General features: G+C 41.0%; 1 protein-coding gene across 2 annotated transcripts in view; it reads right to left on the reverse strand.

Annotated features, from left to right (window-relative positions):
* The window catches only part of LOC149143208 (paramyosin-like protein), a 477,149-nt gene that overhangs the window by 312,011 nt on the left and 151,787 nt on the right, over positions 1-13,351 (reverse strand). The window contains exons 6-8 of one of the 2 annotated variants that reach the window (XM_089448230.1): positions 10,205-10,298; positions 9,978-10,094; positions 9,413-9,526 (exon numbers count right to left, since the gene is read on the reverse strand). In XM_089448230.1, the coding sequence (XP_089304356.1) occupies positions 9,413-9,526; positions 9,978-10,094; positions 10,205-10,298 (325 nt within the window). The remainder of the gene's footprint in view (positions 1-9,412; positions 9,527-9,977; positions 10,095-10,204; positions 10,299-13,351) is intronic. The other variant, XM_089448231.1, reaches the window with a different exon arrangement.

The following is a 13,351-nucleotide window of genomic DNA, read 5'->3' on the forward strand; positions in this document are numbered from 1 at the left end:
TGATGTTCTTAGTGAACACTAAACTGGACATATGTTTTGTGATCAATACTCTAAGCCAATATATGATTAAACCATCTCATGCACACTGGATTGTTGCAAATCATGTGCTGAGATACTTGCATGGGACCATCAATCTTGGATTGAAATATACTGTTGGAGATGTAAGACTACTTGGGTACTTCGATGTTGATTGGGTTGTTAAATCTACTGACATAAATGTAAAAATTTATGTTTTCCCACCCCGGTTTTCAGTTTCACCTTATTTCTCCCATATAGTTAAATGCCCATTCCCATATCCATACACTTAACACTGAAAAAATAAATTTTTACTGAAAACACAAATTCTGGAAATTTTACAGAATGCTGAAAAATGCAGAAATAAATTCAGCAGTTACAAACAGCCATTAAAACACATTTAAACACAGAGATTTTTTGTCAAGGTGACCCTGGAAAAACCCCCTACAACTCTTGGGGAAAACCAGTTCGAGAGCTCTTCTTTATTTCTGAAAATTGCCTTTTTACAGTGAGAAATATTCAGCAAAAAATCAGCAAGCAAATTTACAACTTATCTCTTTTCTTGTGCCTCACAGCAATCTGGAAATTACAGCAAACAGGACAGCAATAAATTCTGTACTGCCTCCTCGACTTTCGTGCCCACTTTCAGCATTAAATGTTGTTGTACAGCCATCATTAAATGCGTTGTACGGACTGCAATAAATGCGCTGTACGGATTGCAATAAATGCGTTGTACGGCCCTCGTTTTGCGTGCAGAAAAACCAGCAAACTACTCCTCGATTTTTGTGCAAACCACTCCTTGAAAATCATGCCAAAATCTGCCTTTCACTGTGTGCTGAATCAGCTGTACAAATTTGCTCAATTGCTGCCTTGGAATGTGTGCCAAGCTACTGTCTCCTTCTCCTCCCTGCTCAGAGATCTCTCTTGCTCTCTTGCTCTCCTTCTCCCAATCTGCTCATGAAAGAATGAATGACCTTTTCCTCCTTTTCCTCCTTTAATCTAACCCTAAGTGACTTTTGGGTGATCACTAAATCCAATGGCTGAAATAGATTTAGATCTATGGCTGAAATTAAATACTCATTTAAATCTCACTTTCTATTTTTTAATTCACCCCACTTTAATAAAGACCCACTTAGTCATTTATTTCCAAAGTCACTTTTCGTTTCTAATTTTGCATTGACTTTAATAAAGTCACTTTAAAATTAGACTTCAGTAACTTTATCACTTAAAGTCACTTTTAAATTAGATTTAACTTTATAAAAATTATAAAGTCACTTTAGAAAAAAAATTAAATTCTTTTGGACACTTTTCCCTAGGCCAAATATCAAAGCCTAAGGGAACCACCGGTCCTCCGGTACCAAATTTCAACACTCCCTCTTACCAAGGAAGTTGTTCCTCACCACACCCATCTTGTTTCTAAAGTAGTCATGCTTGCCCCGTGGTAAGGCTTTGGTAAGAATATCTGCAACCTGCTCATCAGTGGGAATATACTCAAGCTTCACAGCGCCCTTCTGAACACAGTCTTTGATGAAATGATATTTGATCTCGATATGCTTTGACCTGTCATGAAACACTGGATTTTCCGTGAGTTTAATGCAACTCTGATTATCACAGTAAATCACTGAAGGTCTCAACGGCTGACCAAATAAGCCAAACAACATCTTGCGAAGCCAGATGGCCTCACAACTAGCTAGACTGGCTGCCATATACTCTGCTTCCGCTGAACTCAGTGCTACTGACTGCTGCTTCCGACTGAACCATGACACTACTGCGGAACGCAACCCAAAACAGCACCCTGAAGTGCTCTTCCTATCAGAAGCACAACCTGCCCAATCAGAATTAGTGTAACCTGCCAATCTCACTCTATCCCCCTGCCTGTAGTCCAGACCATAATCCATTGTTCCCTGCAAGTACCGCAAAATGTGTTTTGCAGCCACCCAGTGAACCTTCCTAGGCTCACACATAAACTGACTCATCATGTTGACTGCAAAAAAATATCTGGTCTAGCGTTGACCAAATACATCAAGGAACCAATCAGCTACCTGTATAATGTGGGATCCAACAACTCAAAATCCGAAGCATGAAGCTTCTTCCAGTTGGTAATCATCGGTGTCGACATGGGTCTACAATTCTCCATGTGGAATCTGCCAAGGATGTCCACAATATACTTCCCCTGCCCCAGGAAGAAATGCCCCTCCTCCTGCCACACCTCCAAACCCAAAAAGTAATGCATCAAGCCGATGTCTTTCATCTCAAACTCCGCCGCAAGATCTCTCTTGCAGTGCTCTATGAGTCTCTCTGCACCTGTAATGACCAAGTCATCCACATACAACACCAGAATGAGAGGCTCCTCACCTATCACAATAAAGTAAAGGTTCGGATCTGCCTCACTCTTTATGAAACCCATCCCCTGCAAGTATGTACCTATCCTGGAGTACCAAGCTCTGGGAGCTTGCTTCAGGCCATAAAGGGCCTTCTTCAGTCTGCACACATGGGACTCCTTCCCATGCACCTCAAAGCCCTGTGGCTGCTCAATGTACACCTCCTCCTGTATGAAGCCATTGAGAAATGCAGTCTTCACATCCATCTGGTGGATCTTCCAACCCATCTCTGCTGTTATCGATATAATGGAGCGGATCGAAGTATATCGAGCCACAGGAGCGAAGGTCTCCTCATAATCAACTCCCTCTACCTGGGAGAATCCTCTAGCCACAAACCTCGCTTTGAATTTCTCAATGCTGCCATCTGCAACATGCTTTACCTTGTAAAGCCATCTGGAAGTAACCACGGATTTGCCCTTAGGCCTCGGCACCACCTCCCAAACATCATTCTTCATGATAGAAGAATACTCCTCCTGCATGGCCTCTCTCCAGACCTGCTGGCTAGCTGCCTCCTCATAGCTAGAAGGCTCAGAGTCAAGGATGCTGGCAACCATTGCCATATAGCTACAAAACCTCTCAGGTGGTCTACTCTCTCTGACCGGCCTCTTCGGCTCAGCAACAGATGTGGCATCTCTCAAGGTGTCCTGAAGCCACTTGGGCTTCCTCTTCCCTGAGCGCACTTCTCCCACAGGAGAGTGAAACTCCTCCTCCCCATCATCATCAGGAGCCTGAACTCCTGACTGTCTGTCTGTTGTCCTCCTGCCTGCACCTGAACCTGTAGAAGCTGAGGTACCGTGTGAACTATCCATCAGTGGACTCCCTAGTGAACTGCTCTGTGAACTGCTCTGTATGCTGCCCGGAGCACCACCCCTCTGGCTCGGTGAGCCACTGCTCACTGACGGACCTGACATCCTCATAGATGTACCTCCTGATCCACTGGATCCCTGCCCACTGGATCCCTGCGACTGACTCAACTGTTGCTGAGGGTCTGGCTGATCCAGATACTCTAACTCCCGTGATCTCCTAAAGGCCCTGTTCTCCTCGAACTTCACATCCCGTTTGACAACAACTCTCCTCTGTGCAGGAATGTAAATCCGAAAGGCCTTTAAGGTCTCATTGTAGCCCACAAAGATACCCTTCTCTGCGGTGGGCTCTAGTTTGGTCCTCTTCTCCTTGGGTATGTAGGAGTATGTAATGCATCCAAAGATGCAAAGATGACCAATATCAGGCTTCTCCCCAGAGAAAGCCTCCTCCGGAGTCATGTGCCCCAAGGCACGATGCGGACTCCTGTTCTGCAAGTAAACAGCTGTGTTGCAGGCCTCTGCCCACAAGAAAAATGGCAACCCCTGATCATGTAACGTGGCTTTGGCAACCCCTACGATGGATCTATTCTTCCTCTCTACAACCCCGTTCTGTTGGGGGTTGTAAGGAACAGTGAACTCCCTCCTAATGCCTGCCTCCGCACAATAATCAACAAACTCTCCAAGGGTGTACTCTCCTCCATTGCCCGACCTCAGGGACTTGATCTTCCGACCTGTCTATGTCTCCACAAGAGCTCTAAACTCCTGAAACCGCTTGAAGACCTCACTCTTGGTCTTCAAGAAATAAATCCAGGTCCTCCTGGAGTGATCATCAATGAATAAAACATAGTACTCATATCCACTCAAGGAAACATGAGACATCCGACCGCTCACATCAAAATGAATCAAATCAAGTATCCCAGTTGCTCTGCTGTCACTGCTGGGAAAAGGGGATTTGGCAAACTTGCCCATCGCACATCCTCTGCAAGTATCAAAGTGATCAGTACTGAAATCTGGCACACCTGTAGTGATCTCCCGCAAGGTCCTCAAGGCTCCATGATACATATGTCCAATCCTGCGGTGCCAAATCTCACACAGCTCAGAACTGCTAGCTCTGCTGTCGGTACTACTGCTCAATGCCAAAATGGACTGGAATGCAAACTTGTACACCTTTGCATGGCGTACACCTATCACTCTAGCTGAATCAGCTGGAGTGCCCCTGGGATACATCAACACCTGTCCTCCCCTGAACAGTATCTCATATCCTCTATCCTCCAAGGCTGAGATGGATATGAGGTTCTTCCTCATCCCTGGCACATAAAGAACATCTGACACCTTCAAGGGAGGTTTGGACTCCCTCTGAAATGTCAGTGTCCCCACACCGACTGCTCTAACAACTCTGTCATCACCGCGTACTACCTCTATATCAGTGCCACTCTCTGAAAGCTCTAAGAAGTACTCCCGGACTCCTATCATGTGACGTGAAGCCCCACTGTCCACATACCAGATACCTGAAGATGCTCCACTAATCGAGGGAAAAGCATGCTCCCTCTAAACCTGTGTGGCAGGTGATCCTGCACTAGAGGACTCATACGCAGTGAACCCAAACTCCCGGTCAAAACGAACTGCAAAGTCCTCAACCTCTGCTGAAGCTGCCACGTCCTAGTTCTTCCCCTTCTTCTTCTTCTTCTCCGGACACACAACTGCATAGTGTCCCATCTTTTGACAATTCCAACACTTCACCTTGGAATAGTCCTTCTGTGTGTTACCCTGTTTACCTTTACCTTTGCCTTTGCCCCCACCATTTCTTATGGAAGCCTGCTTCTTCCCTTTGCCTTTCTTGCCTCCTGCCGACAGTGCTACATCCTCATCCTGCTCAACTGGTTTGGCTGCCCCAAGCTGACCTTTCCTGATTTCTGTCTGAATGCAATCATCCCAAAACCTCTCCCATGTGGGAAGGGTCTCACGTGCACAAACCCCATCAGTAAAGTTCATCCATGAACGGGGGAGGCCATTTACTGCAATCCGTACCAACTCAGTGGGTTTAATGTCCTCTCCAATTGCTGCCAACTCATCTCTCACATTAGTAATCTTTGTGAGATATCCAGCTGCACTATCATTACCCATCTTAATGTTCTTCAGCTTCTCCTTCAGGACCATTTTCCGATTCTCATTGGTACTCTGATAGAGATTGGACAATGTTGTCCACATCTCATGGGCATTTCTCTTTCCTCTCACATGAGGAATGCAATGGTCTTTGACTGCGTCTAGAATCAGCCTCTTACCCATGTTCTTCTTTTTATTATACTCAGCCAACTAAGTAGCATCAGTAGGCACAACAACAGGGTTCTGTGTGGTATGCACCATGATATCCCAGACTTCTGCCTCCTCAAAGATACTCTGCATTCTCTCCTTCCAAACGCTGTAATTTGTATGCCCATCCAGCCTGTCCTCCACCCTCAATCCCAGTGACATCCTGCTATCCTAAAACTGAAAAACAGCACTGCTGTAGTAAAGATAAAACTGTTGTTTGTGAAAAATCAGCTTGCTGGAATTTTCTGAATGACTGTAATTTTCCTCCTTGCTATCCCAAACTGCATTTCAGCACTCAAGCTCTGATACCATGTAAAAAAATTTGTTTTCCCACCCCGGTTTTCAGTTTCACCTTATTTCTCCCATATAGTTAAATGCCTATTCCCATATCCATACATTTAACACTGAAAAAATAAATTTTTGCTGAAAACACAAATTCTGGAAATTTTACAGAATGCTGAAAAATGCAGAAATAAAATTCAGCAGTTACAAACAGCCATTAAAACACATTTAAACACAGAGATTTTTGGTCAAGGTGACCCTGGAAAAACCCCCTACAACTCTTGGGGAAAACCAGTTCGAGAGCTCTTCTTTATTTCTGAAAATTGCCTTTTTACAGTGAGAAATATTCAGCAAAAAATCAGCAAGCAAATTTACAACTTATCTCTTTTCCTGTGCCTCACAGCAATCTGGAAATTACAGCAAACAGGACAGCAATAAATGTTGTACGGCCTCCTCGACTTTCGTGCCCACTTTCAGCATTAAATGTTGTTGTACGGCCATCATTAAATGCGTTGTACGGACTGCAATAAATGCGTTGTACGTACTGCAATAAATACGTTGTACGGACTGCAATAAATGCGTTGTATTGCCCTCGTTTTGCATGCAGAAAAACCAGCAAACTGCGCCTCGATTTTTGTGCAAACCACTCCTTGAAAATCATGCCAAAATCTGCCTTTCACTATGTGCTGAATCAGCTGTACAAATTTGCTCAACTGCTGCCTTGGAATGTGTGCCAAGCTACTGTCCCCTTCTCCTCCCTGCTCAGAGATCTCTCTTGCTCTCCTTCTCTCAATCTGCTCATGAAAGAATGAATGACCTTTTCCTCCTTTTCCTCCTTTAATCTAACCCTAAGTGACTTTTGGGTGATCACTAAATCCAATGGCTGAAATAGATTTAGATCTATGGCTGAGATTAAATGCTCATTTAAATCTCACTTTCTATTTTTTAATTCACCCCACTTTAATAAAGACCCACTTAGTCATTTATTTCCAAAGTCACTTTTCCTTTCTAATTTTACATTGACTTTAATAAAGTCACTTTAAAATTAGACTTTAGTAACTTTATCACTTAAAGTCACTTTTAAATTAGATTTAACTTTATAAATATTATAAAGTCACTTTAGGAGAAAAATTAAATTCTTTTGGACACTTTTCCCTAGGCCAAAGATCAAAGCCTAAAGGAACCACCAGTCCTCCGGTACCAAATTTCAACAATAAAAAGCATGTCTAGGTGTTGCTTCAGCTTAAGATCTGGGTGATAGTCCCGCTACAACAATCCGGAACTAATTTGACTGATTTCCTTGTTGCAACTGCGCTAGACCCTTCCCATCTGGCACACTAGAGTCTCATACTCCTCTTCCTCCTTGATTTGGTGCCTCCCTATCTCCTTTTGAGCCTTGTCCCTTAATGGAACCTTTTTTCGCTTTGCAGCTCGCACTAGACAACTTGCACTTCCTCTGGCACCAGCCTCTAGCAACTGGAAGTCGATCTGTTGCCCAGATCTACATTCTGGCTAACTCACATGACCAATTCTGGCAATCTCGTACGGCCATCTCTAGAAAGCTACGAAAACTCAAAAAACTGAAAAATAAACAAGAATCTCCTCTCTTTCCTACTAGGTTGTTTGCACTGCAATTCGCACTCCCTCCTAGAATGCGCAGTTCTTCCTGCTGCTACTACCTTCTACCACTGGAAATTATGGATTTCCTCCTGGAACCAGATTTGGAAACCCTCTGAGAAATTCCTCTATGTGTGCTTTTCTCTTCAACCCAGAGTTGATCTGCTACTGTTGGTCTAGCTGCAAACTAACTACGCCCAGATCTCCTCAGCGAACTCTCTAATCTGCTCACTGGAACCACTTCCCAGCAACACCACTGCCTGCTAGAACTACTACTGACTTGTTCGAACTTTTCCTACACCTGCAACTGGAAATCAAACCCTTTCCCATCAATTCGCATTGCCTGGTTGGACCTCTACGGAGACCTGAAAGAAATTTGCTCAAACTCCCTCTAAACTACGAAATTTTTCCCTCTTCGCTACTGAGCTCCTGATCTGAACAAAATTGCTCTGATACCATGTGAAATTTTCCTTAAAATGCAGCAACTAGAATTTATTCTTCTAACTAATTAATTATGTAGTTTATTTGTTACGGCAAATAACAAATAAATCACACTATTATTTCTTCACAATAAAAACGTTGCGAAAAAACAAATTGGAAACTGAGAAATAGATGCACATACACAATAAATTTAACAACATTATTTTTGGACAAATGTCCCCAGAAAAAACCAATGTGGGAAAACTGGTGCAGCAGATGAGGGTTTTATTATTATTATGTAGCAATGAAATTTCAGAGTACAATCTGGATGCAAAACTAGCAATCCTCTCCTGAGAAAATACTGGCAAAATATCTGAGAGAATTTTCTCTTTCTCTCCACAAGCAATCCTGCCCCACAATCAGCTCTCAAACTACCTCTGCGTCAGCCTCTGCACAGCTTGAAACTCGCACTGCCTGGAATAGCTGCAATATGTTGTTGTTGATTGTCTTTGCCACTAAGAAGGATTTGTTAACCCTATGGAATAATCTTCCCAACACTCAGCTCCTGAATCAATCTCTCCTCTGGATGGATCGAACTGCCTCCTTGAGTCTCTACGCAAGCCCCTACGCAACCTCCTAGTGGAATACTCGACCTCTCTCAGCTAACTCTTCTAGCACTGGAAAATCCACCAAATATCACTGTCCCTGCTCCCTCTCACTTTTGCATCACTTCTGGCTCGAACTCTGCTTCCCTTCTCTGCTACTACAACTGGATAGCTCGATTTTCCAAGGAACTCGCTCTCCAAGTGTGTCTATCTCCAACCCAATGTCCTGCTCTTATAATCTCTTGTTGGTAAACCAACAACCATGATTAGATCCCCATCAATGGTTAAGATCATCTCAAACTCAATCCATATGAGTTTCTAGAGCATTCTCACCTTTCTCAGTTACTTGTTAATTAATCACTTTTCCTAAGTTAGACTTGGGAAATATTTAATTATTGATTAATTAACTTAATTGAGTTGTCTCTTGGTGTTTTCTCCCGAAACACTTTTTGGGTTTTGGAAATCTTGTGTTTCTTAGCCTCTCTGGCCAAAGTCAAGACTAGAACACCGGTCTGATGCTACAAAAACTGACAACTTGGTCACTCAACCAGGTTAATATATTTTCTTCTTGTTTTCTCTAAAAGAGAGCTGCACATTCACAAATCTGGGGCTTGCTAGCATAGTAATTATCCGGAAGAGATTTGCAAGTAATATTAAGCAAAATGCGGAAATGTAACAATAAAATGTTCTCGAGTAGTTCACAGAGTAAGAAATGCTGCATTAGCATATTATGGGCAACTTAATTAAAAAATGGGAATACATGCAAAGTATTAATTGATAAATCCTCACACTCATAGAATTCAGCTGTGAGGACCCTAAAAATACTTATCTTTTTCAAAAGAGAGTGTATTTTACAATAAGAGAAATACTCACAGGGATTCTCTACATGTAGGTTAGGGGTATTGCCTCCAACAGATTTTTAAGCTATTGAAGACTTATGCATACCACCAGCAAAGATTTATGTTTTGTAGGCAAGTACCTTCAACTCATGGAAGAGAGATACCATCCTTTCCACAATTAACTTAGCACCTTTCTTGTCAATATTTTGATTCAGATTATCCAATTCAGTTTGTACCTGTCCATTCTTCAGGTCCTGCCAGTCCAGACAATTTCATCAGATAAAAGGTTTAATGCAAGAAAAATTATATGGAAATAATATGAGAGTAAATGGACAAAAATAGAAACTCCAAGCTTCTTATAATAAAAATAGTATAGAGATTTAAGGGTAACAAATTGTGTCAATAAAAAGTTTGTATCTTAGCAAATAAACAATAAGGGCTGTTAACTGATAGTTTGTATTTGTACAACTCAAAACATCATAAGAAATTAATTCATCCACCATATAAATGAACTAAAATGCCTTTGAAAAACATTCAAGCCCTTAGTTTGAGATGAAAAACATGTTTGAGAACTTTGAAGAGACTAACAAGATAGTGGATCATATTGACAATATTTAAATTGACACTACAAATAACAAATTAGAAAGAGAGTAACTCATCAATTTGCTTTTAATCTCAAATGGGAAACTCAGACACTACAAAAACCTGATCCTTCATATTCTGCTCCAATGTCTCTAATGATTTTTGTGCTCGACTCAGCTCATCCTTATAATTCTTTATACATGTTTCCTGTTCCTCAATCTTCTTTATAAGAATAGCACCCTACAATACAAAAGTGCATCAGTAAATTTCAAGGACCTCACAAACTACTTGGGAATATGAATTCAATGCTGGTCTACAAATCCTTTTAATATGAGATAAGAAATTATTACCTGTTTTTTCCAAGTTATATTATCTTCACGATGACATATGTAATTGGACGAGGAATACTGGATTTCTTCTAGACATGTACCAGCTATCTGACCCCTGTATCACAACAAAGTTCTCTTAGAAGGTGCTAAAAGAAAGAAAAGCTGAAATCAGTCACAACCAAGGCTCATAAAAAGAAACATCCAAATTAAAAGTGGAATCAAATATGACAGCAAAATATATGAGAGACAGTTATTCTGGCTGAGTTTTGGGTGTCTCTCCACTAACGCAGTCAGAAATTTTTTCCTAAAGTTGAGAGTGGCATCAAATATGACTGCAAAAGATATGAGAGACAGTTCTCTTAGCTGGATTTTCAGAGTTTCTTCACTAGTGCAGTCATAACTCTTTCTTCCAATGACCCGCTTCTAGAGCCTGAGTGAATGGGCATCTATCATAAGAGATTGTGTCCATTACACATGGTTGTCACTGGCCCCATATTTATATGTTTATAGTAGCTGATGCTTTAGGTTATCTTCTTAAGGCTGCTCATATACAAGGGCAAATTTGAAGGATCTCACTTACTGATGGTGAGCAGTTCTTAAATGAGCATTCCTTTGATGACTTTTTCACACTCCAGAATTATCCCCCAGATCCATCAAAGGTACAATGTACTGCCTCAACACTTGCTGCAGATGCAAGAACCATCACGAGTGAGAAAAAGACTAATGTAGTCATCATGAGCAAGAAGACTCGCCTGCTTGGCTTAATAGAAAATTGAAATTCATTCAGCCATAGCATCTGTTATGCTATTTAGGCATCATATTTCCCATTTGGCACATTCCTTTTATAATCTGAGTCATCATCACCCATTGAATCCTAGTTACAAGTCATGTTTTCTAGTCTCCCTACCTCTTTGCGTCTAACAGGGTATAGGGAACTGGAAATGCTCCTCCAACACTTCTTTGTGGAGGAAGCATTAGAAAAGGGGTATGACGTTGATTACCTGAGACCTTTGCATGGTGCCTACAAGGGATGGGTACCTAGACAAACACACGTGCTCAAGGAACTATGCCAGAATCCAAGTGGGTGATATACACCGAATGCTACAAATATAATTGGCAAACCTAGCTCTTTTGACCTCTATGATATAGTAAGCATAGTGGAAGCCTTTTAGATTCTAGGTTATATATTCTCAAAACAATATGGCGAGCATAGCAACTGTTATCCAAACCAATGTTGCAGTAATCGTTATCGCGATATTATCGGCGAGGGGAAAAAATCAGTAAAAATCGGTGAAAAAAAAAAAAATCGGTAAAAATCAGGAAAAAATCGTAACATACAAAAATATTCATTTTTTTCAATTTTTTTAATATCTAAAGCATCTACAACATAAAATAAATACATTGACACATAAATATGATAAAAGAACTAATAATAAAATGTGTAATATCATTTCTAGTGCTACATCACACATAACAGTGAATCATGTCTTGAATAGTAAGTCCTAACTCCTGAGTCCCAACTCAGCCTCAAAATATCAACAAAAAATATAATAATGTATCTCATATCATGAGTCATAATGTCATATACAATGAAATGAACCAAATAACTAAAGTCTAATACTACTAATTTCCTCTGCCCCTCTAGATGTAGATGCCGGTGGAGTTGGCAATGGACTCTACTGTGCTCTAGAAGCTGAAGAACTAGGAGCTACAGGAGGTAGACCACGTCCTCTACTAGTGTCAGGGGTAGTCTAGGTAGGTTGTGTCACCTCCTCCTCCTGTTGCTCCTCCTCCTCATCAAAAACATCATTGAAAAAAAAGAAAAAGAAAAAAGAAAAAAGAAAATATATATATATATATATATATTCCCCAAAGATTTTTTCAAGTTATCGCAATTTTTTGTGAAAAGAAAAATTAGCGTAAAAATCGAGCGATAATATCGCCAAACTCAAAAAATCGCAACACTGATCCAAACAGTTGCATAGGGGCTACTATTTAAACTATCATCAAGGATGGTACTGCCTCGACACTTTTGCTGCAGATACAAGAACCATCACGAGTGAGGAGAAGACTCACTTGCACGGCTTTATATAAAATTGAAGTTCATTCAGACATAGCATTTGTTATTCTATTTAGGCATCCTATTTCCCATTAGGCACATTCCTCTTATAATTTGAATCACCATCACCCATTGAATGCTAGTTACAAGTCATGTTTTCTACTCTTCTTACATCTTTCCATCTAACAGGGTATATGAGACTGGAAATGCTCCTTTGACACTTTCTTTGTGGAGAAAGCATTAGAAAGGGGGTATGACGTTGATTACCCGAGACATTTGCACGTTGCCTCAAAGGGGTGGGGGACCTACCTTGACAAATACATGTGCTCAAGCAACTATGCCAGAATCCAAGTGGACAATGTACTCTGAATGCTACACATGTAACTGGCATACCTAGCCCTTCAGGCATCTATATTAAGCATAATGGAAGCATTTTAGATTCCAGGGTTATGTATTCTCAAGACAATATAGCGAGCATAGCAATTGTTATCCAAACAGTTGCATTGGGGCTACTATTTAGACTATCATCAAGGAAGGGACTTAGTTGCACAATTAATTTGGACTCCTTTTAATGGAAAGAGTGTAGTTGAGAGTAATTTCCTCCTTTGCAAAAAAATGGTTGGCAAAGAAAGGTTTTCATACATGGGACCATTTATGGGGCAAGGGTGTGAGAGAGTGGTTAAACCGTTATCTTGGAGAGCACCTAATGTGATATTCCTTTTTATTTTTAATTGTGATTTTCAGGAAAATGCTTCAGGAAATTTCTTAATAGAAAATAGCACAATTTCGTACAAGAAATATCAGCACAAATGAAATTGCAGATATAAACCCAAAAATGCTACAACACAAAATATACGAGAAATAGCCACAAACTCGGCTAGATTCATCCTTATTATATTATATAGGGTTTTAGGAACCCGTTACAAATAGCAGCAATTGACTGATAATAGCTCCTCAAATCACTAGAGAAGAATCCCAAATTAGAGATCTAGGTGATCCCCACTTCCAACCCACAGATGTACTCCAGATCTGCTCACCAACCAATGCCGATGAAGCCCAATGAGATTTTTGAATGAAACCTCCACAATAGTGAGTTGGGGTTTTTTCCA

This window comes from Pinus tabuliformis, chromosome X, assembly GCF_031772625.1.
Source record: "Pinus tabuliformis cultivar Carrire ecotype Pingquan chromosome X, CPIR1, whole genome shotgun sequence".
Classification (NCBI taxonomy): domain Eukaryota; kingdom Viridiplantae; phylum Streptophyta; class Pinopsida; order Pinales; family Pinaceae; genus Pinus; species Pinus tabuliformis.